The sequence below is a fragment of the Melanotaenia boesemani genome, chromosome 4, assembly GCF_017639745.1.
Source record: "Melanotaenia boesemani isolate fMelBoe1 chromosome 4, fMelBoe1.pri, whole genome shotgun sequence".
Classification (NCBI taxonomy): Eukaryota; Metazoa; Chordata; class Actinopteri; order Atheriniformes; family Melanotaeniidae; genus Melanotaenia; species Melanotaenia boesemani.
In genome coordinates, this window is record NC_055685.1 from 29,504,338 (window position 1) to 29,528,173 (window position 23,836).

Below are 23,836 nucleotides of genomic sequence, written 5' to 3' on the forward strand. Positions count from 1 at the left end.
GTGACATGGTGTAGAAGTTCTCCTCCTACAGGACAAAGCATATGCTGACTAGTTTTAACTGGGATGTTTTAATTATTGCACAATCACATAAATGTTAACACCAAGATGAAAACAGCTCATTCAGTTTTATATATCTTGATAAATGTCCGTTTTTTTCTTTATTTAGATTTCTGTGGTCAATTTCCCCTTTTCCAGATTTTCTTTGAAGGACAGACTGTCATGTAAAGGAGAAACGTGACCAGACGAAAAAAAAGGAAAAAAAAACTGTTTAAATGAATCAAATGGGAGGGATTGATGAAGTAGCAGTTCTGAGGGAGTGACAGAAAAAGAAAAAGGAGGGAGAAGAGGAGAATAGAGAGACACCAGGACCAAACACACAGTTCTTTCTCCCTTCTTTCTCCCAGTGACTCCGGGGTGAGATCAACAGATAGGTGAGTTCCACCTCAGCAGCTTTTCTTTACCTTTTGTTTCAATTTCCTTTTTACCCCTCAGTTTGTTTTCACCAATGGAGAAATAAAATCCCTGTAATTTCTTCTTTTTTCACCTCTCCTATAGCAAATTTCACTTTAGAGCTCATTAAAGCAGAGTGCAGCTTTTAGTTGCGTATATTTGTATTGCAGAAAAGCATGCAAAGTAGAATGTGAATAAGTTCTAGATGAATGCATTTTAAAGTGTCTCATCTTTAAAATGTTATCTTCTCTTCTTAGAGTTCTCATTTTCTCAGTTTTTTAGAGCTATAGAAATAGACTATAGTTAGATTAATCATTGCTCATTAGCCAGACCATCTCTCATAGACCTGCTACTTCATTTATGTGTGAGAACATTTTTATGACAGCGTTTATTTGCATTTGTGTCTGTTGGTTAAATACAAGCAGCTAAATTTGAGGGTTTGTGGAAAGCCAGAGTTTCCGTTGGTTGGATGGAGAGGCTACTTTTAGCTTTGGTTATTACTCCCTGTGCCCCGACTGGTCCAGACTGTCTCTTTGGCCTCTAACTGTCTTTTAAATGATGATTATTTTAAAGGGGAAAAAACATGAATCTTTCATTTCATTGCAGAGTGTCCCATTAGGGTTTAAAGAGAGGTTTCTAATTATATGTTTGCTAGTGCGGAATGTTGCTTTCCATGGCTGTGCATGATTTTTGGGATTTTTGTGGTAACACGTGCATATTTATTAGGGGGTCTCCAGCTTCAGTATTTTGTCTGTCTTACCTCTGTTATATGCCACATTTCCATGACTTCTCACTCTGCTTTTTCAACCTTGCAGGATGCTGTCCTTCAGCTACCTGTCAACGCTCTTCATCCTAGTGTGCCTCCACCCCCCTCAGTTGTCTGCACAGGAGGTCCTTGTACGTCTTGCAGGCGTAGGTCGGCGCGGTGCCAATGAGGGACGTGTGGAGGTGTTCTATGATGGGTCGTGGGGCACTGTGTGTGATGACGAGGTGGATATTAACCTTGCTAATGTGTTGTGCCGCCAACTGGGTTATCAAAGCAGCTATACCTGGGCGCACAGTGCCAAGTTTGGCCGGGGACAAGGTACACCTTGTTAAGAATTCACAAATTTTTAACTATTTTCTTCCCATGATTTATTAACTTGCAAACCTTTCTTTTAATAGGTTTTATTTGGTTAGACAATGTGCGCTGTAAGGGCACAGAGCTCTCAATTGCAGAGTGTCGCTCCAATGGCTGGGGAGTCAATGACTGCACCCATGCTGAGGATCTAGGGATCATTTGCAGCCCAGAGAGGAGACCTGGCTTCCCCCCTGTTACTTTAGAGGAAGAACAGCATTCATCCTCAAGACAACAACCAAACCAGCAGAGACAAGGGAATCCACCACGACAGTCTGTCTCCCCTCCAGCTCCACCTGCACCACCAGCCCACACCAGCTCCCACTCTAGGAGAGGCCACGAAATTGCCCTTCATCGCAACCCAACCTCCTCCCGTCGCAGCAGCCTCTCCCCACAGGAAAACGGCCATGAGATCCAAATCTTGCGAAGGAATCGAGACGGTTCGAGAGCAAGCCAGCAGGCCAGCCCAGCTTTGCCACGAGGACACCAGCTGCCTTCACGTCTGGCAAACGGTGCAGCTTTTAGGCCGAGACAGGAGACAGAGAGGACCAGTCCACAGGCAGTGAGACGCGAGGCAGAGGGGCAGGTGGAAAGACTCTCCCAACTCCAGTCTGAGAGGAGCAACAGGCAACAGCAGCTCAGCGGGAACCATGTTGAACCAGACCCAGTTTACCCAGACATGGGACTGGAGACTGATGAACACACACAGGTAAAATCATACACATAGACACACGAAAACCATGTAACACACCCATTCTGAGTTTCTGCAGACTTTTACAGAAGAGTCATTTGTAGAGCCACAGGCCAGCAGTCATGTATAATTAAAGAGGTTTCTAAAACCAGAGCTTCTCCAGATCCAGTCCTTGTGCTCCAGCAGGGCCCGAAGTTCATCTTAAACACCACCAATGGCTCTTCTTCTGAAGGAAATGGATCAGATTAGAGGAAATTAAGCCATTTATCACTTCTGTTTGTCTATTTGTCTTGTACGACTTACAGACGTCATGTTTTCTTGCTATTTTTTAATCATCCTGACATATTTAGCAAACTCAGTGTTTCCTGTCAGTTTCCTTCCTGCTGCCTACGTCATGAAACATGGATGATTAGAGAGTGTGATGATTAAAGAGTGTTATCTTTTCGTGTTATTCTTGTCTTGATCGTGTGCCGTCTGATGTTATTTATTTAACCTACAGGCTAATGTGTTGAGTGATGAAGTTGATTAGCTCATGAAAAATCTGCATTGTACATCACAAAAGCTAGTTGAAAAGAGTTGAGGCAAAAGTCTTAAAAATATATAAGAGAAACTCCACATCAGCCATGTTTGGGATCATCAACCATTACTCACCTCTTAAAACATAACTTTCTCTCATGGACAGGGATCTGAGAGGATTCACTTAGAGGAGGCTCGTCTTCGGCCCGTATTGTCCAGCAACAATGGGGGTCTGGTGACAGAGGGAGTGCTGGAAGTGAAGTATGCTGGGAAATGGCGTCACGTGTGCAACCAGGGATGGGACCTGAGAAGCAGCCGTGTTGTTTGTGGCATGTTAGGATTTCCTAGAGCAGAAGCGTTTGACCAGAATGCCTACAGGTAAGTATGTGAGAGTGGGCAGTGAAAGAGGGGTATGGCGATATCAAAAGAGAGTGCTACTGAATGGATGTTTGTGTATTTATAAAAGGGATGGAGAAGTGCAGTGGACTGCACATCCCCTCACAGGTTAGCCAGCTCCTTTCCTGGATTGCGGTCTTAGCTCCCCTGTCGTAGAGGTTAACCAAAATGTCTGTCATTAGTATAACCACACTTGGCATGACATTTCCACGGTAGCATTATCCGAGTCCAGCCGGCCGACAGGTCTGTCTCCCCCTTTGACTGAGTGAGCCTCAACTCAGAGGTTTAAAATAGTCCTGGATAATATGTTATTAATGTCAGACCCAGACTACAAGATTATCATAATCCTCGTGGTGTATGTTGTTGCATGAAACCTCCCCTACAGTACATAGCTTCTAATCGTATACAATTTAGAAACCTGCAGTCACATCTGTGTCCAGTAGAATTTCCTAACACTGGGTGGTGTGTTCAACCACCCAGGCCTCACTTCTTCTGATCTTTAGCAGATTTACCATTATGCCAGTGGATTTCTGCATTTATCTCTGTAAAAATGATTAGCAAATGAGAGATGATATTTCATTTCAAACAAATTACATTCATAGATGGTTTCAGCTTCTCTTCCACTAACATCTGGGACACTGATGATCTCCATTTAACTAAAAAAAATAAAACATTTTAATTTCTTTACACTCATATTCCAAATCCATCATAACCTATGTTTTTTGTTTGGTTTTGTTTTGTTTTGTTCACACAAGTTAGACTTTCACCTTTGGATCACACACTAACAAAGCTTGACGTTTTTGGTGCATTTGAACATCTTTCAGTTCACTGTTCACTGATTTTAAATGCATAATATAACATTTGTTTTTAAACTACATTCATCAGTGTCCCATCCAGGAAATATGATTTAACATTTTCACATTGGGCCATATGTCATTGGCTAGTCTAGAGTTTAACAAGCCGCAACGTCTGCATAGAGAAGAGAAGGTGGAATGGCCCAGCAACACACAGTGCTTTCAATCATCCAAGTGTCCCTGACATGAGGGCAAATGGGTTTTTCACTTCTGAGACACATCCTGTTTATTACACAACAAATAAATAAGACTTTAATCACTTCCTGTTTAGAAAAAAATATCATAGTTAGGGCTATAGTATAGTCATTCACAGTGTGACTTTCACAAACATAATTTTACTGGTTCCTTGGTTACATATAAACACAAGTTATGATCACACTGTCACTTCCTGGTACAAAGTAACTTCACTTGGTAAAGGTTAGAAAACGAATGCAGTTAGGTATAAAATACACTCTTTTTACAGTAGCCATGTTTACATAGACACAAGTATTCAGATTGAAAAGTCGGTTCAGAATAAAAACTTTATGCAAATATACCAATCACAAGATTCTGATCTGATCAGACTCATTCTGATCAAACTTTCATTTTGATTTAGACATGTGGGTTAATCCAACTGTTGTTACAATCAAGGTGCATGAAAATGTGTATTCTGAAATTTGGGTAGAAATTATAGTTAATGCACACGCCTGTTATATCAGCCTGGCATCAGTGTTAACATAATCCCACACTTTATGTTGTGGCCTACTGCAGTGTTTGTTTCACTCAGTAAAGTCATATAATGAAAAAGAAAACATTACAGGTAGGGCAGTGCCATCTAAATATTTTAAAGCCACTGGGCTACTGAAAGACATGACGGGACCAAAACAGAGCCAGTTGTTATGTGATACAGATAATTCGCTTGAATCCCAGCCAAAGCCATCTCAGGCAGCATGGAGAGTTCCACATGGGGATCTATATGGTGTAAATGTGCATTTCAGTTTGGCCTTGACTTACAGTGTTGATTAAATGTGAACATGGTAGCCAAAACTCAGTCACATGACCACCACATCTGGCCCACAAGGAAACAGTCATAAGGCTTCCCACATTAGGGCCACTTCTGGCAAACAAAATACTTGCCATAATCCACGTCCAGGCCAATAAGTGACTTCTGTGACATCTGGGCCACATGTGGCCCACAGGAGACTTGCCATAAGCCAGGTGGGCAACTGGCTTCTAGTTTGTTTCTGGCCCACACAACACTTGTCAGTGCCACGACGAGCCATAAGTGCTAAAAGCAGGCCAGATTCAGCCCAAACATTTCTGCTGGAGGAAGTTAAAAACTAATGTTTAAAAAGATAGTATCCAGACTTCAAAGGTGTTACTATACACTGTCCAATATACTCAACCTTAGAAATGGGAAGTTAGACCACAACATAGCCATTTTTTTTTTTTTACCTTAGTATATTTGACACACCACGTAGGAAAAAAGCATGGCTGCCTCAAAGTTTCTTTTTCTGCTCTTCAGACAAGATATAAAGGCTAAGATGTTGTGTTTTCTATTCCATTATTTTAAATGTAAGGTTTGGTGTGTGAGTTCCATTGTGCATAAAAATGCAGCATAAATATGTCTGCATTGTCTTTAAAACTCTTCATGCTAACCCCATGTGGACATCAGCTTGTGCAAAGTCTGTTTTCTGTTCTAGCAGTAAAATCTTTACACTTGATGAATTTATAAATTGGCTAATAATATTAAAAACAAATATAAAACTATTGATTTCTTGTTGTTTTCTAAAAATAAAAACAGCATGACACAGTGGTTGTTGAAAAAAATATCTATTTATCCATGCCTCTGAAAATAAATATTCAAGAAAGCAAAATGACAAAACAGGTGATAGAGTTAAGTATTGAAAACATAACTGCTAATCCGTCTACCTTTGGACACAAATTTCCAACGAACCTTCAAATTCTTTACAAACATACCATCACAAACCAAACACCTCACTTACACCCGTATGCTAATACATGCCTAACCATGTCCAAAATCATCCAAAATCTATATATACACGCAAATATGCAAGCAAACACATGGAAACTTACACACAAACAAACACACCCCCTCCACGTGTCCATCTGTCTGCCCACAGAGGTCTTTTTAGGGCTCGACTAACAGAACGACTGTACTGACCACTAGCCAGTCCTCTACCATCTGTGTCACCAGCAATTACTCCTCATGGCCAGCGTTGTGTTGCTCAGCAGCAGGATACAAGCTGCTTCACCTCAGTTCCCCCATCTAATAATAAAAATCTATCAATGTTTATCTCTCCAGACTTTTGTATAGCTGGGAGGATCAAAATAAGTACTATTAGTAGCCTTTAATCATTCTGCTCATCTTTACTTAAGTTGCTCTGAAGTAAACCTGGTTAATAAAAACAAAAGCAAGGAAATGGTCTTGTGTGTTTTTCCATCATGCAAACCAAATCTTTGCAAACATAGACAACAACAGCCTTGAAAAGCACCTCAGAGCCATCTGGAGAAACATCACATTTCATTGCCAAGAGTGGAGCCAGAAACCAGCATAAGGACTGAACGAGGCCGTGAACGCTGTTTGTTTTTTGCCAGCTTCCAGCCAGTTATGTCGGAAATGACTGAAGTAAATATTTCTGTCCAGTAAACAGATGGGTGGTTATAGAAAGATTTTATTTAGTAAAGAAAGACCAGAAGGATCAGGCTGCAGTTGATATGGCTAATCAGTTATTTTTATTAGCCATATCAACAGTGCACCTCCACAGGGAATTGATGTTGCTCGGTCTCGATAATGGTGTTAACTGGTTCTTGACTGAATATGTTTAGTCAACATTCAGTCCCTGTATGAAATGAGTCTGCAGTTTCAATCAGCTCCAGGACAGCAACGCTTCAATAGGAACATCAAACACTGAACTTCAGTGTGGATGCTGTGGTCGGGGCAACAAAATTTGGCACAACTTTTTTACTACCTGAACGCTGTTTCTCTGTCTTCTTGTGTGGCGTTGATTGTGGTCCAGTCCGAAGTAGTAAACTTGTTTTGATGGAACACAATCCGCAGGAACGTTTAGGATCCAAAAACAATGGTAACTGGGCCAATAAGTTTTAGCCCTTATAGCACTAAAAAAATCCACTACTGCATTAAATGGGAAACTCTTTCATTGGTTTGCTTTAGCAGGTGTTTTCAGCTTGCAAGTTAGAAGTTAGAAATTCAAGGTCTGTGAATACAAAAACAGCCTCTAAAGTAAACAAGAATGCAGAATGGCTACCAAACAACAACAATGCATGACATCAACTTGATATTCTCTGTAGGTTTCAATAGTTTTCCCACCACTTTTGAGCTAGCTTAAAGATTTGCTGCAAGACTATGTTTGAAAATATACTTTGTGATACTGACACAAGAACAAATTCAGATTTTGGAAAATCTTGTAATAACATCATATTGTATTAAATTTTTGGTGCACTAAGGTAGTCTTTATTTTAATTTAATTTAATGTGATTTTTGTCCGATAGAAGGGCTGCTGCACTCAGCATTTAATTCCAATACAGTAATTTATAGACGTTTTCTGTCCAGGAGGAAGAATTGTATGGATCTTTTAGATGTGTATTAGCTATACTGATAGATTGGCAGTGTAGCAGCTGTGGCATGATTCAATCCTTAGCACCAGTCCTTCAAGAGGAATTAAGGTCTTGATTATGAATTCACTTAACAAATAAAACTTAAAGTTAGAACAGTAATTTACCAGTTTACAAGGTGGGGACTCTATTTGTTGTTACAGATTTTATTATCCTATGCACGAGCCGAACACACTGACGAAATGAAAACTGCTTCACCAGTTTACATCTTTTGGTTTTTTTAAGAAAGACAATTTTAAAATCTCTCTCTGCCTAACACAGTGGAGGCATCAACAGTTGACTCCTCTATATAACTATTTCTGTGTCCATGTTCTTGAAAAAGAAAACCCAACATGAACCAGTGCAACAAGTTTCATGAGAGTTTCACAAACAATCCTACTGTGTTGGATCCATGCCTCTCATCACATCTTCTACATATTGCTTTGCCCTCTAAACAGCTGTGATTATGGTCTGAGAAATTCCCAAATCTAGAATATGTTCTCAGTTGAACCTGTTGTACACCCTTTGCTGAGTCAGCGCCTCTCTCTCTCTATCCATGTGGCTGTGTTCTTTTTTTGTCTTTTTTGAGTGACTGCTTTTGTCTCTGCCTGTTAAGTTGCTCAGCGCATTTTTACAGATGTTTAAATCCTCCCCCATAAGGCAAGTGCTAAATTCATTTTCCAACTCTGTTGTTTCATCACATTCCCTCTCTTTGAGGCTGACAGTTCCTCCAATTTACTTTCACCCTCTGGTCTTTGTTTCACCCCTCATGACTAACAGGCTTTTGAAAAGCCCAGTTTAATGCATTTATGGCAGTTATACTAAAACCCTGCTTTCATGGAAAGTACATCATTATGACCCCTTTCAGTTTTCACCGTTCAGTTGAGGTTCAGGGACATCAGACAGGCAGTTGTGGAGTCAGTATGGTAGTCTGCTTTGTCCTCAAATTGGCCTGATTGTTCCAGTCAAACAGCCTTGCATTCATGCAGTAATCTTTAATAACAGGTTATCTCTCCTTTCCTGACAGTCAGCTTCTCTTTTCCATATGGTTTTTGGTATTGTGCAGACAGTTTTAAAAAAAAAAAAAAAAAAAAACACTAGTATTTTATGAAATGTGAGAGTCACACATGGTTGAAATGATTTAGAGGGAGTCCTGTAATCACAGTCTTTTTGCTCCTGTGGTTCACATCATTTCCTTCAAATCAAGACAGATAACACTTTACTTTACATCAGTTTTAACCCTCTAAGAACCAAAGTTGGGATATTGTGACAAGCAGCAGAACAAATCTTCAGAGAGAGAGGTTAAACCTGTCACCACTTTCCATCTCTAGATGACAGACATGTAAATCTTCAATGTTTCCCAACTGGTATGCAACGGAAGAGGAATGGAGGAGAGGAAAGGGGAGGAAAGGGGAGGGTGGGGTGGGGTGGGGTGTTCTATTCAAAGTTTATGAGGAAAATGCATTTGAAAGACACCATACGGTGTCGGAGTGAGGAATCCTTCATAGTCAGTGATGCAAAGTGGATTACAGAGAAAACACGCAACATATATCAACACGCTTAATATATTAAAAGTTATGGAATCTAATACGGCTGCCAACCTCTAATACCACAACACAAAATTACATGAGTAATTTTTCTGCTGGTTCAGTTTCAACATTTTTTCTCATTTACAGTATGCCTTAAAACTTTAAAAAGTCTGGCATCTAAAGGGTTAATCTGTGTTCAGCCTGACAGAGCCCATCAACCACCTCAGAAAGAGTTCTGAAAACCAAAAGAACATGCCTCGGTTTTTCCTGTGAAGTTGTCGATCCTTATAAAAGTTAGAGACAAGGTCTTATATCACTCATTTTCCCAGTTTCCCAGCATGCACTTGTAACATTGGGTAACAGCAGTGGTTTTAAAGGGTTTTGTTTTTACAGAGACAAGGCAGGGAAAGCATATATATACGTGCATATTTCTGTGTCTGGTGTGTGTGAACCAACATGCTACTGCTGGACCGCAAAGCAGACACTGCCGAGCAGAGCAGGCAATTATATGGGTTGCACTCTCACCCCTCCTCCCCCCCTCCCCACCTCCAAACCATGAACTAACACCCCCACACAGTCTGTCTCTCTCATTTTGATTTACCACTGTGTTATGTAACACTTGAAACGGTGCAAGCACACAAAGGAGACAAGGAGACAGTTAGAAGCATATAGCAATCACAGCTTGCATAAAGATTTACAGTCAAAAGGTGAAACCACCCCATCACATCGTCTGTATGTTGAACCCATATGTATGTTACTAATGTCTCAGAGGTTATAACTCAAGATGTTTGTGGCTGAGAGAAGTGTGATACAGAAAAAGGACAGTTGAAAGAAGGATGACAGAAAGGCAGGGAGTAAGAAGTTTTGAGATTTTGTAGAGAAACATAAGTATTGTGTGGAGGATGGGAAGGACAAATGACAGAGGAAAACAAGTAATGAAGAACAAGGGAAAATTGAATAAAAAAGTATACTTGTTGATTTTCACATTATGTATACTTTTGTACTCTATAACCTCAGTGACAGATGACAAAATAATAACTTCAAAAAGTCTCACAATGCAATAATGTAACAAAAGCCCCATCCTATGACATTTTTTTAATTGCTGATTTGTGTTTTTAGATCCATGTAAAAGAGTTTTGCTGCTAAAAAAGGAGGGGGGGGGGGGCTGATGTTGCTCCTACATCTTCCCATTCAGACAGTTAATAAGGAGCATGCAGAGTTTCCAAAAATATTTATCTTGTCAACCTTTCATCAACTAAACACTGACTGAGTGGATTATGAGAAAAAAGAAAAAGTCGTACAAGACATGAACGACAGAGTCTGGAACAGCCGTGCCAAAAGCGAGTGCTGTCACAGTGGGGTCAAACTTGTGTCTCCCAGACAAAAGTCTGCAGAATTTATCCACCCTTACCCCATCAACCTCCAGATTAGGGCTTCTTATACCCCAATTTCACTAGAAAATGTATAACAGACATAACTGAACTGTAAACATAATCTGAAGGTATTGTCACAGTCCAAGAGAGATAGCTACGTATTCTTAGGCTGCTGTCTTCTGCAGGGCAGCATTCGTGTAAACTGATGGGAATTGTGACCCATAAATTGTAAAATATGTCAAATATATAACCATGTTGAGTTTTGCAACTCCTTAATGATTTATTTTGTTACATGTAGACCTATAGTTATATTAATAATTATAAGATCTATCCATAGCCATTTGCATTTGAAAGGTAAGTGCCTTGTGTCACCTTGCCCTATTAAGCATTTATGACCAAATGAGCACTAGTAAGGTCTGAAAGTAGGCGTATGGATGTAAGAAGCCATGTAGACACACTAAACACTGACATGCATCAAAACTTGACCTGCATCTCTTAAGGCGACAGAGTGAGGAAAACATGACAGCTTTGTAATAGTTTTTAACCTTATGCAATGTTTTGTACTGTAGATGAAAAGAGTTTTGTCTTCCCTGGTTGATAAGGAACACATTTACATATGTTCCCAAGACGTATCTGTGGTTGATTCAGCTTAACTCACACAGGAAAACAAACATTTTTTTTCTTATTGTTCCAAAAGACTTTTTGTTTTAATAGATTTGTGCTAACACAACCATTTGATCCATATTATATACTTTAATTAAAATGTTATAAAAAAAAAGTATTTTTTCATGTGATTCAGATTTAGTTTTATGGTTAAGGACTTTTCAGTCAACTTCATAAATCTTAGTATTTGTTTTACAAATTGCCATTTATGGTGTAAAACCTTTTACATCCACCTATAAAAGAATTTAGGATTTTGTATTTTTTTGCCACTTTGAGTTTGTTGGTTGAGAACAGGAACATAGAGTAGATTAATCCACCAGACTGTGGATGAATTCAATTTTGTTCATGCTATGCTGCATCAGAAGTCAGAGAATAATAACCTGTGACAGTGTGTGCTTATGAATGAGGTTGATGTTTCTTCTGCTGTTCAATAACGCTTCAGTTTGGTCTTTTTGTTAGATTGTAAACAACTTGTGAAGCTCATGTTCTGGCTCAAGATTCTCTATTTTGTTTTTAAGCCCTTTCCCGGAGTCTTTCTAACCTCAAAAACATTTGCAGAAATTGAAACTGAAATACTTGGATACTTTGGTTCTTCTGGAAAGGAAACCCGTCTTTTTTTTTTTTTTTAGGTTGCCAAATATTTAATTGCATCATGAATCTGGTTACGCAGTAAACTCTCCTCCTTTCTATACTTGGTGTTCTGACTCATTTTATGCAGACTCATTCATAAAGGGCGTCAGTCACACTGCACCTGTCTGTGGTCGCACTGGCTGATGCAAGTGGTCAGCTCTAATGTGTGTGCATGGAGGTTTTTGTCCAGATTTAGGGGGCCTCATTTTGTGTATACACACTATTTCCCCTTTGGATGTGACTCTAGTTTAGAGTAGCACAAATGAAACTAGACACAGTTTTAAAAAGCTTGTTGGAGTTGGCACACCTCAATAAGGCTACTTGCAGGGATTAATGTATAGTAGCCTATTCATACTTTCAGCTTTTTCCACATGGATGCCTCAAACCAGACATTGGCTGTAGACTTCAAGACAAACATTACAACAGAAATACCTATGAATGTAGAATGGGAAGACATAAAAAGATTATGAAATGAAGGGGATGGTTTGGAAGGAAAGAAAGAAAAAGTTTTATGATCCAATGTTGTAAATCTACCTTTTTTCTTGTTTTGTGTCTCTGTCTTGAGGGCTAAGGTTAACCAAAGACACAAATTCCCATTTCAGCATGTTGTGCCTCCTTCATATTTGTAGTTTCACTTTGTTTATTTTGAGTTTGATTGACCAAATGAAAGGGTGGGACTGTCAAAGAGGAGAGAGGAGGGTGATTAAAGAGGGAAAGGGAGACTGGGCAAATTGTGGGAATGTATAGGACAGCTGGCTGTTTAGTCTACTCAGTGTAAAGCTGTGTGGTTGTTACTCTTAAAATTCCAGTCATTTTTTTTTCTGTCTTTCAGGAAACTGTGGGACTCTAAACTAGCTGATCCTTCCTCAAGGTAAAATCAATTTTAGACTCTTAGATAAGATAATTTTAACTTTATCTACTTGCTCAACCAACCAACCACAAACTTTGGTTGTGTCATTTCACACACTTTTCATTCACCCTTCATTTCCCTCCCAGCCTGAAGACACAGATCAGTAAGAAGGGTTACTGGGTGGAGAAGGTGCTGTGTCAGGGAGTGGAGGCATCCTTAACGCAATGTCAGGCCCAGCTGTCCCTCCCCAGGGGTGATGTTCCATGCCGGGGGGGCATGCATGCAGTGGTCCGTTGTGTTCCCGGATTCCAGTTCACACATCATGGCAGAGCGCCTGCCCCACCTGCTGTGCCGGTTAGTGTGTTATAGTGTCTTATTTGAAAAATAGAGATTTTTAAGTATTAAAATCTAAATCACAGTGACTTTTTGTCTCAGCTTTGCATTGAGAGCTTCTTAGGTCAGTCAATTTCTCTCTGACTCTCTCCCTTTTTCTGTCCAGCCTGTCGTGCGTTTGAAGGCAGGCCCCCGTCTCGGAGAGGGTCGCGTCGAAGTCCTGAAAGAGGGCAAGTGGGGTACCGTGTGTGACCACCTGTGGGACATGACTGCAGCCAGCGTTGTCTGCAGAGAGCTGGGTTTTGGAACAGCTAAAGAGGCTCTCACCAGGGCTCAGCTGGGACAAGGTTAGATAAGACATATAAACACGGCCACACACATAGTGTGCATGCAGTCAAATTGCACTTTGAAGTATTTCTGGTGTATGAAGACATGAATTTAGCTTTTAGTTCTTTGTGTCTTGGGAGGTCACTGTGGGATATGCTTGAGTGTTGAAACAAAACTTTAACTTTGTCTTTATTTGTCTTTTTGGTCCAAGTATGCAGATAACCTCATTTAAAAAAAATAAACAGAACATAATTTTAAAAAACAGACTACCAGTCACTGATTTGATAAAATATTTTGTGCTAAAAGGTACCAATGTTGAGCTGGTGCCCAAGTTCTTCATGCATCCAGAACATGATCAGTTTAACTCAGACATTCCTTTAGACTAAACACCCCTTGGTCTAAATGACTGTTGAACACAGCGTTCTAACTCCATGGACTTGAACAGACAAATAAACTCTGAGAAAATGATTACAGCCTGATTTTTGCTTCTGTTGTAGCAGCTGAATGTTGAGGAACTCAACTCAGGACCAATTACAAAAGTGTAAACTAAGCTAGGAGGATCCAAGAAACAAAACAACGGCATGGCATGTTTTGTTGAAAAATAAACTTGTGGAATGAGAAAAGTTAGCTCAGCTTTGAAATCAGGATGTCAGGCAATCAGCACCAAGTAGTTGCAAACATTCAGATGTTATTGTAATGGAAATGCTTTTGTTGTGGGTGAGAAAATATGGATACTGTACTGGCAGTTGCAGAGTAACAATAAACATTTTCTTAGTAAGCAGCATAGAACCCACTTTCTCACACTTACTTATTTTCATTTTTCGTGCCATACCTCAGCAGTAGCTCCATAATCATGTTCATTTCCTCCCATTATCTTTCTGCCTAAATAAGCACATAGCATGTCCTTTAATGGTGGGTGCACCTCCTCCTCACTACTTTACTTAATTAAGCAAATCCTGGAAAGCATCTCGGTGCTACTTTTAGGGTTCTGTTAAACTAGGTGATATGGTCTGAATAAAGAGTGTGCATGCAGCATTGTGGTTTTTAATGTTTCGGGCCTGTTTATGAGCTGTGTGAGCATATAGAAGAAAGTGAAGGCTCATTGGTAATGCAGTCAGAGAAGACAACCTGAAGCTAAGCTTGATGACATCATTAACTATTTAAGGTCAAATTATAGGGCTTTTACAGGCTTCTGCCTGGGCTTCATACACCTACGCAAACAAAGATGTGTTGAAAGATTTTTCTCCATTTTGCAATTTGGAATCTATTTTGGTCTAGAAAGCAAAATGTTCTCTGACTGAGCCACATCTTAGGTCCACATCTGGGTTTTCAGTCCCTTTCTGTGGACATCTGTGGCTGCAGTTACCAGGTTTTAGAGCCTTTTATGTGTGACTGAGTAAGAGTATCTCTTCGCATGTGGTCTTTCAATGGCAATCAGTCAAGTGCCACTCTCTGCCCTTCCTCTGTAGGCACTGGTCCCATCCACATGAACAGCGTCCAGTGCACAGGCAAGGAGAAGTCAATTACAGACTGTATCTACAGTCCGGTGCCACTTTACACCTGCAAACACAGTCAAGATGTGGCCGTTCGTTGCAATGTGCCCAGCACTGGCATGCAGACCACTGTAAGAAACACACACTAACCCATGACTGTTTTTCATAAAAAAAAAACAAAAAAAAAATAAACACAAGTATTCTTTCACTGACAAATATATAAATTCCCTCTCTATACATTCAGGTGCGTCTGACAGGAGGAAGAGACCGTGGAGAGGGCCGCGTGGAAGTGCTGATGGAGGTCGGAGGTGTCAAACGTTGGGGATCGGTCTGCAGCGAGAACTGGGGCCTGACTGAGGCCATGGTGGTCTGTCGGCAGCTTGGTTTGGGCTTCGCCTCAAGAGCTCACCAGGTTAAAAAAAAAAAAAAAAAAGCTTCTTCTGTGACCGTCTTTTTCTGTGTTTGAACTTTTGTTCTTTGTGTATCTCTCCATCCTGCCGTTTGTGTGTCTGTGCTGTGTTATTACCAAGGCCTGAGGTAATTACAGGCTTCTCAAACGTCCACTTCCAGTGCACTGAAAATAAAAGAGGGAAAGTGAGGCGAAGAGAGATTGGGGGAAATTCACAGTGCAAACAAACTGAAAATAGAATGGTGCATGGAAAAGGCAGCTTGAATGTGTTTTGAGGGGGGCTGCTGGAACATTTAACAGGCAGTTTTAAAATTGTGAATAAGAGTGGAAAATGTGATAATGTGTACTGATAGCACCCATAAAAATGGGTTTTAGTGTTTACTGCAAAGGCTGCTATATGCCCCCAAGCCCAATGTATTTTTTTTCTTTTACATATCTTCTTCATGTTGTTCCGGAAGGTATCTAGAGGAGTTTTAAACAACCAAACAAAAAAACTCCAGTGGATTTTGTACATGATTGTGCTCTCTTCTTGTGTCACTGTACAGGAAACCTGGTTCTGGCCAGGATCTTCAAATGCCAATGAAGTGGTGCTGAGTGGGACTCACTGCATCGGCACTGAGATGTCTATCCAACAGTGTCGCAGAAATGCACATGTCTACTGTCCCAGAGGAGGAGATGGGCGGGCTGCAGGAGTCACATGCGTGGAGAGTAAGTCCAAAACCAACAAATACATTAACAGGAATTTTAAAGCTAAATGGAAACAGAATTTTTGCATTTTTATACTTTTAAAATCAGCTTACATAATAGTATTTATATGTTGTATTAATCTCTTGTACTTGCTTGCCTCCACAAGTCATGAAAACTGCAGTTCATATCCATTTTTTATCCAGATATGAACTTTGACCATTTGCTATCACACCTTAACTTTACATTCTAGTCATTTCAAGCTTGAGTACAACTGAATGTTTGTACCAGATGTAATGAGTTTCCCTCCAGGCAGCTTTTAGATATACTGACAAGAATACATCCTCTTCTTCCTCAAATTGCCATAAATATTCCCAAATTTGGAGTTTGCACAAGATTTCTAAGAGATTTAAGAGACAGATAGTCTGAAATCATGAACTGATTAGCAGCAGTTAGAAGGCTTAAATATTCAGAAATTAAAGAAAACCAGAGCTTTGCAGTTAAACAGAAGCTCACCAAACGTCTTTACCCCACGTAAATTCAGCTCGAGGCTAACAGCTGAACTTTTGCTGTTACTAGCGTAACACTTGAAGACCTTTGACCAAACCTGCAGAATTTGGGCGGCTGCCATTCTGATGTGCATTTAGTATATTTGAATAAGAACAGACAGATACAAACAGTAAAAATATAAATAAACAACTTTCTTTACTCCAGAGAAAGCTTTTATGCTTGAAGGGGTGGTTTTTTTTTGAAGGTCTGATCTACACAAGCTGCACCTGGCCAGACAAAGATTTAAACATCATGATCCACCTGATGTTTCCAGTATGAACCAGCAAAGAAATTCTTATGACTGATTTACATCTTCCCTGTTATCATTTTCCAAACCTTTAGAGATAATAATCATTTCTGGAGAAGAGCTGCCTCCATTGTCATGTTGTGGATGTCCACCGCAGTGATTTTTTTTTTTATCCTTTATCCTTTTATCCAAACAGACAGTGTAGCTTATACTCCCTTTAAAAGCATCTGGTTTGCCTTTATTTCTTCTGGCTTTTCAAACAGTCACTTCAGGTTTGCTTTTGCCAATGAACAGAATCCAAACTACTGCAGTTAATGAAGATCCTTCCCCAAAAATCAGTTTAATATTCAATGCAAGAATGGAAGAATGTTTGTTTAATAAATTCTCTTTCCCTTTAGCTGCTCCTGACCTCGTGGTGGATGCCCAGCTTGTCCAAGAGACTGCTTACCTGGAGGATCGACCTCTCCACCTGCTGACATGTGCTAACGAGGAGAACTGCCTGTCCTCCTCTGCAGCCAGAATGAACTGGCCGTACGGACACCGCCGCCTGCTGCGCTTCTCTTCACGCATCATGAACATGGGTCGTGCCGATTTCCGACCTCGGGCCTCCAGGGAAAGCTGGACATGGCACCAGTGTCACAGGTAAAACTGAGACAGAAAAGTTTTCCTTAAAGTTGCAATGTCTATCATAAGAGTTTTTTTTAAAGGAACAGAGTGTAGAACTTAAATTACAACCAGCAGAATATCCCTCACCTTGCCCTGCACACAGAAGAGACAATGGAAAAAATGAGATAAATAAGCATTTCAGATCAGTCCTGGTTACCAGAGGTCAATAAGTTAAGTGTCTGCTGCCAAAGATGAAGGGCAACTTATGTTTTGTGAAATAAAATATCCTGAGCCCAGCACGAGTTTTGATTTTTTTTTTTTTTAGATCTGGACTATAAATAGTCAAACACATAGAAAAGTCTGTTATTTAACACGATAAACAACTCCAAAATGAAGTTTACAATAAACATCCTCCTCACTGTTTACCCAACTGTTACATTCATAGCCATGAATGCAGTCAGAGCAGAAGCCTGGCTTCTTATCTCAGCGGTTGTGGTTCAGTGTCCTAGATCAAGGAGCACAGCCGTAATCCAATCACTACCTCCTCAACCAGCAAACCCATGGTTTGACTTTCATTTGGTAGCATTTGTCCTGGGAAAGGTTCTGGGATGACAGGAAAAGCAGCACCAAACTGACATCCGTCGATTCCGTTGAGCTTTCCCAGTTGTTGACTCCCTGACGCCTACAGAGAACCATGGCAAGATTTATGGTTGCCATATTTCAAACAAATAGTGTTTTTCCTGAGAAAATTATGCAGATAAGGAAAAACACAGCACATTCAGTGGAAATCTTTTTTTTTTATTTTCTTTTTTTTTTTTTTTTTCTTAACTTTATAAAGTAATTCTTGACTTCATGCATTACTTGCAGACACTACCACAGCATCGAGGTCTTCACCCACTACGATCTGCTCACTCTCAATGGGACAAAGGTGGCTGAAGGTCACAAAGCCAGCTTCTGTTTGGAAGACACCTACTGCCCTGATGGTAAGACATGATTATAGATTAATTACATAAATCTTCTCTGCAAGACTTTTAGTTTGTGCAAAGCTCTTTAGGTTGGAATCCTTAAATGAACCCAAACAATCAAAGCTACATACTTCCCACACATACACCTCCACACTCTTTGTTTGTTTTTACATCCCTTTTTATATGTTTTATACTGTTTTGTTTCTTTCAGGTATTCATAAGCGATATGCCTGCTACAACATGGGACAACAGGGTATCACGGTGGGCTGCTGGGACACTTACCGCCATGACATTGACTGCCAGTGGATCGACATCACAGACATACGACCCGGTGAATACATCTTTCAGGTCAGTCTATTTCCAAAAAGTCCAACAAAGTGAAGTGTTGCAGTGGGTTGTAGTCTACAGTGCATTCTTACACCAAAATGTAAGTATGCAGTGTAAAATTTACACTTTCTCAGCTCTGAAATAATAACATACTAGTTTGTAAAACCATAGCATGCCTATGTTTGCATTACATAAAACTAAATCTTTAAAATATTTACATTTTCAACTTCCCTTTGTGTGTCAGGGGAATCATCTTTATAAATTACAAATTAACTGCAATTTAAGTATATATTATATTATATTATATTATATTATATTATATTATATTATATTATATTATATTATATTATCACAAATGTGATTGTACACAACAGGGATATTTTTGAAGGTAGAATACAAAATCAGTCTGGTTTTAGTAAGTAAATAGATTTTAATTCAGTTGCACGATTCCTGATTTCTACACCTTTGTGTGACATTATGTTTTGCACATGTGGACAGAAATATTTTTTGTATATTATTTTGTGAGGCTGGGCTGTCAGCTATCTGCAGCAGTCGTGGTTCTATTAGTTTAAAGAGGAAAAAAGAAGTAGAATTAAAGTAATCCTAATGTAATCTCAATGGTGAAATAGCACCATTGCTCTTGGTTGCAGCTTAGATCAGGAATGAAAGCAAAGAGCAGCAAAATCAAGGGTTGTTTCAACATCTGAAAGCAAACATGAGATAAAAAGCACTATTAAAAGACTGTAATTTTAGCTAAATGGTTCTTGGCTGTGTCTCCATTCATTCAGGTGTACTGTATGTATGTATTTTTGAGTGTGTGCATGCGTGCGTGTGTGTGTGTGTGTGTGTGTGTGTGTGTGTGTGTGTGTGTGTGTATTTAAGGAAAGTGAATTTAAACTGGATTTAAATAGAAAGTAGACCTGCTATTAGTGCACGCTGTCAGAAAGTGGACCTATGGCAGCAGTAAAACCCTGTCAGCACTTTGCATTCCTACAAGTTTTCCAACTAGAACTCGTCCCGTCTGTTCCAGCACATTCGATCTGCTTTGTTGACTCATCTGGCCTCCTTCTCTGTCATTTCTTCCATTTATTCCTGTCAGCGCAGTGGCAGCAGCTCAGCAATGTTTACTGTTTCTAATTATTTTCTGAGTGTTTGCATGAAATCAAAATGTTTAGACTTGCATACGTGGACTGAATGCAAACTATATGCAGGAGGGGTATCTCTTCCCTGAATGAGCCTGCAGACATGTGACATGCGTGTCACGAAGCAGAGATGCAGGATTACCAACACATCGGGACCCAGCAGCATTTTGTGGTCTCGATTGTGGTGCAACAGTAGATGAGCTTCTTATAAACTGTTGTAAGAAGCGAGCGGCTGAAAGAGGGCGTAGATGCTTGCTCGTCTTTCATGCAGCTGGGTGTTTTTCTTTCTTTACCAGGCATCACAGGGTGGCAGCCATTTTTAGGACCATACATTAAGGCTGATGAGTCACGTCCAGCTCCACTTGATTGCTTCTGATTGCGCCAGCATCTAAAAATCAGCTGCATAACCTCACAGTCTTTTACATGACAGTGACAGCCTTTCATTGCTCTGTAAAACAGGCTATGCACCCTTTGTTTCACATTATTACAAGAGCTTTTAAAAGGGCATCTACTGCCACCAAGTTAATATTATGTTTTACACCGGGACTATAAAATGCACACTGAACTCACTCGTCATGCTCAGCTTGCAATATTATAAAGAATATATGAAGTTCCTGATACTAAATTTGGCCTAAAATGTTAAGGGAAAAAAAGATTTAGTTATGTATATTTCTCATCTTAAATGGTTGGCTATAAATATAATTGGAACCAGATGATTTAAACAGTATGTAAAAAATGAAACTGGGCTGCTTTATTGAATATGTGGTCCAGTTATCTGTTTGATGTGTGCATAAGGAGAATTCATTTGTGTGCTTTTCTTATACATGGCACGCAGACAGACAGGGTGGAAAACAACAAACCATGGCAACAGTCTAATGATAGCCTGCAAACTCTAAACTACCATCTTCATCTTTTTTTCCCTCTGCACAGAGATAACAGTGGAAAGTGATGTCATGTGTAAGTTGAGTTTATACATCATAGGTCATATAGAAATGGAGAAAACAATAGTCTTGTGGGTTCTTGGTTGCATCGCTTGGAAAAAACTGGCTGTCTGAACATAACTGTCTGAACTACAAGTTTTTAGTCCAGACTGGAAGTTACTTTGTCAGGCAAAAGAAGGGGAATCACCAGGATGGCACTTCTTCTGGAAAAAAACATAATCCCACACATACATCCACTCTTTCCTGGCTCTAGTTTTTATGCTTATTCTCCTACTTCTAACTTCATTTTGAATACACAATTTGATAATAAGTATATTTCCCCAAATAGCCAGTCATTCAGTCAGGAGACACATGACCTGGTCAGTTTATACTTTTCTACAAGAAGATTCAGATTTAAAAAAGCTTGATGATTTCTAATGATGTGCTGGATAAAACAGCCAATAAAAGGTCCTCTGGAGTTACCGCTCAGACTGGTTTTGGTTCTGAAGTGACAGTTCCCTAAATTAGTTTTTATATATATATATATATATATATATATATAATCTTTGTAATTTTTCTTAGTTAATTTCATAATAAACAGTGGTAAACTATTCCTCTTGATGGTTATTATTTCAACCCAGATTAGAATTCTGTTTCTAACAAATATTAAAGGGAAAAAATTAAGTTTCCCAAAAAATATAATGTTCGTTTTTACTGAACCTGAACAGATGAACTGAGACCTTTATATGCACAAACACTAAAACAGAAAAAGTGAGCTTGGACTGATGTTCTCTCTCTTGGTATTCTGCAGGAAAATGTCTTACTGGGCTCATCACAGTGGTTTTTTCTAGTGCTGCCATCTCACTGATGTTACTGATTCAGTTCTACCTTCCATGCACATCGATTCAAGTTGTCGAAGCAGCTGGTGTACAGCTCAGTTCTGTGGTTAGGATTGTCTATTCGCAGATAATTTGATCATTTGTTGGCATCACAGAACTATGACCACCGGTTTGCATTATGGTTGCGGGAGTAGGAGACTGACAGCCAGTGAAGCTACTCTTGTCTTGTCTCACCAATGCTCACTACCTGTGTGGTTAAAAAAAAAAAAAAGGAGAGAGAGGAGGATTGTGGAGACAATTACAAATTTCCTCACATAAGTAGGACTGTGGACATAAGTCTCCTTTGGACATGATCTGAGCAAGGAGCACATCCTTACAGGAGGGGCTTAGTTCAGCAGGTTTAACCAGAAGGAGAAAACAGAATATTTGCCTGAGAATACCTCAATACCCCATTGAAAGAGCTTGAGAAGGTATCTGAAGAATGACTTTAACTTCATTTTCATCTTATATCTCATCTCTCTTTCCGTGCAGGTGGAGGTCAACCCTACCTTAGACATGGCCGAGTCAGATTTCCAGAACAATGTGATGCGTTGTCGTTGCAAATACGACGGAGCGCGGGTTTACCTCTTCAGCTGCCATGCAGGTACTGAAGCACTTATATTTTTATTTAATTTAAATAAAATCTTCTCAATTCTAATAAATGACCAGAACTCATCTGCTTGCTTCTGAGTTTTTCCATCTCCTCTTTTTCTGTTCTCATCAGGTGATGCTTACAGCGCTGAGGCGGAGGACTTATTTGACCACCAACGTCAGATTTCCAACAACTTCCTGTGAATTAAGGAGCGCCTAGATTTAAGAGCAGAACAACTGTACAACTCTTCACCACACCTCAAAATGTCAGCGGAAGGCAGGGTGAATGACAATGGCATGCCAATAAACAGAGAGACGATGGTCAGAACGGATTAGATGGGAAAGTTTGGGAGGGACTTTATGCAACATAATGTGTTTGTAGGATCCTTTGACTGATTACCAGTCAGCATTTTCTGCAACTGTTAGAAGAAAAAAGGAGGAAATTTTGAAAAAGACCAAAAAGTAAACCAAAGTCACAAACATTCTGTCACCACGATGTATGATAAACATTAGAGTAGTTCCCATTTCATAAAATTAGTCTCATATTGTTAGTTTTTTTTAGTGATTGAATGACTTTGAGACATAACCGCAGTTAACATGGCAATGAAGGCACATGAGAAGAATAGTTACAGATCACCAGACTGTCCATGTAACACCAACACAGCTCACGATCATGTACAAAACTGCTTTTCCTGTCCAGTATTTACTGTCACAACTGTGTGTTTTTACTGTCATAACTGTGTGTTGTTTGGTTTAAAATTAGATTTTTTTATCTCATGGTGCTATTTTGCCTTATTTTGAATAAATATTGTAATGTATTGCAAATGTATTGTCATGTACAGTTTTATATTACCTCTTTGGAATATTGTTCTTCAGGTCTCTAATTTATACAGAATTTTAATGTACTTTGAAGATGAAACTTGTTTGTATTGTTCATTTTTTATTATGATAACTACTTCTATTTTGTTTGTGCTTGGCCTGGTGACAACAGATGGGACCTGGTTGTACTTGCGGCATTGCGCTTAACAGTACTTGGTAATGGTAATGAAAGAATAAATGTCAGACTGACAACCTGTTTGGTCATTTGACGATTGATTATTTGACTGCAGATTTTTCTGAGGTGGAAAAATAAAAGCTAAAGTTACAACTTCTGCAGAGGATTTAGGAAATTTGCTACTTTGCTAGAAATATTTCGTTTCATTCATCCCATGCCCTGTGCATGTTTGACGGTCGGATGAAAGCAGTGTTACTGAATCCTGGTCCTCATTCATCCTTCATCCATTTATTCTTCCCAATTCTCATCCATCCATCTCCTCTTTCCGCCCTTATTCATTTATCCTTCCAACCTTCCTCCCCATCCATCTGTTTTTCCTTCTCTTTTCTCATCTATCTGCCATTCTTCAGTTATTTATCATTTATATTCTTCTCTCTCCCTCATCCATCCATCTGTTCATTCATACATCCTCGCCCTCCCATTTTCATTAATCCTTGTATTCTCTCTCCCTTTTCTCATCCGTCCATCCTCTTATTTTGTCGATCCTCACCTTCCCTCACCTGTTTATCCTTTAATCCTTCTCTACACTTCCTTCACTCATCTTTTCTTCCCTCCCACATGCATTCACCCATTCTTCCCTCCCTTATCTATTCATCATCTTCATCCCTTACCTTCAATTCATACATT

General features: G+C 39.6%; 1 protein-coding gene across 1 annotated transcript; it reads left to right on the plus strand.

Moving 5' to 3' along the window:
• The first annotated feature begins 326 nt into the window (after positions 1 to 326).
• On the plus strand, positions 327 to 23,224 carry LOC121639040 (lysyl oxidase homolog 4). The gene is made up of 15 exons (XM_041984203.1): positions 327 to 431; positions 1,266 to 1,534; positions 1,615 to 2,276; positions 2,941 to 3,152; positions 12,667 to 12,705; positions 12,831 to 13,038; positions 13,184 to 13,364; positions 14,814 to 14,968; positions 15,082 to 15,249; positions 15,792 to 15,954; positions 17,125 to 17,368; positions 18,200 to 18,315; positions 18,509 to 18,645; positions 22,057 to 22,168; positions 22,289 to 23,224. Exons 2-15 carry the CDS (start codon positions 1,267 to 1,269, stop codon positions 22,357 to 22,359), a joined length of 2,736 nt encoding a protein of 911 aa, XP_041840137.1. The 5' UTR covers positions 327 to 431; position 1,266; the 3' UTR covers positions 22,360 to 23,224.
• The last annotated feature ends 612 nt before the right edge of the window (positions 23,225 to 23,836 follow it).

Coding starts and splice junctions, on each gene's coding strand:
- LOC121639040 (XM_041984203.1), top strand. CDS start 1,267: ATGCTGTCCTTCAGCTACCTGTCAACGCTCTTCATCCTAGTGTGCCTC. Junction 2,277..2,940: donor AGACTGATGAACACACACAG/GTAAAATCATAC, acceptor TCTCATGGACAG/GGATCTGAGAGGATTCACTT. Junction 13,365..14,813: donor CAGGGCTCAGCTGGGACAAG/GTTAGATAAGAC, acceptor CTTCCTCTGTAG/GCACTGGTCCCATCCACATG.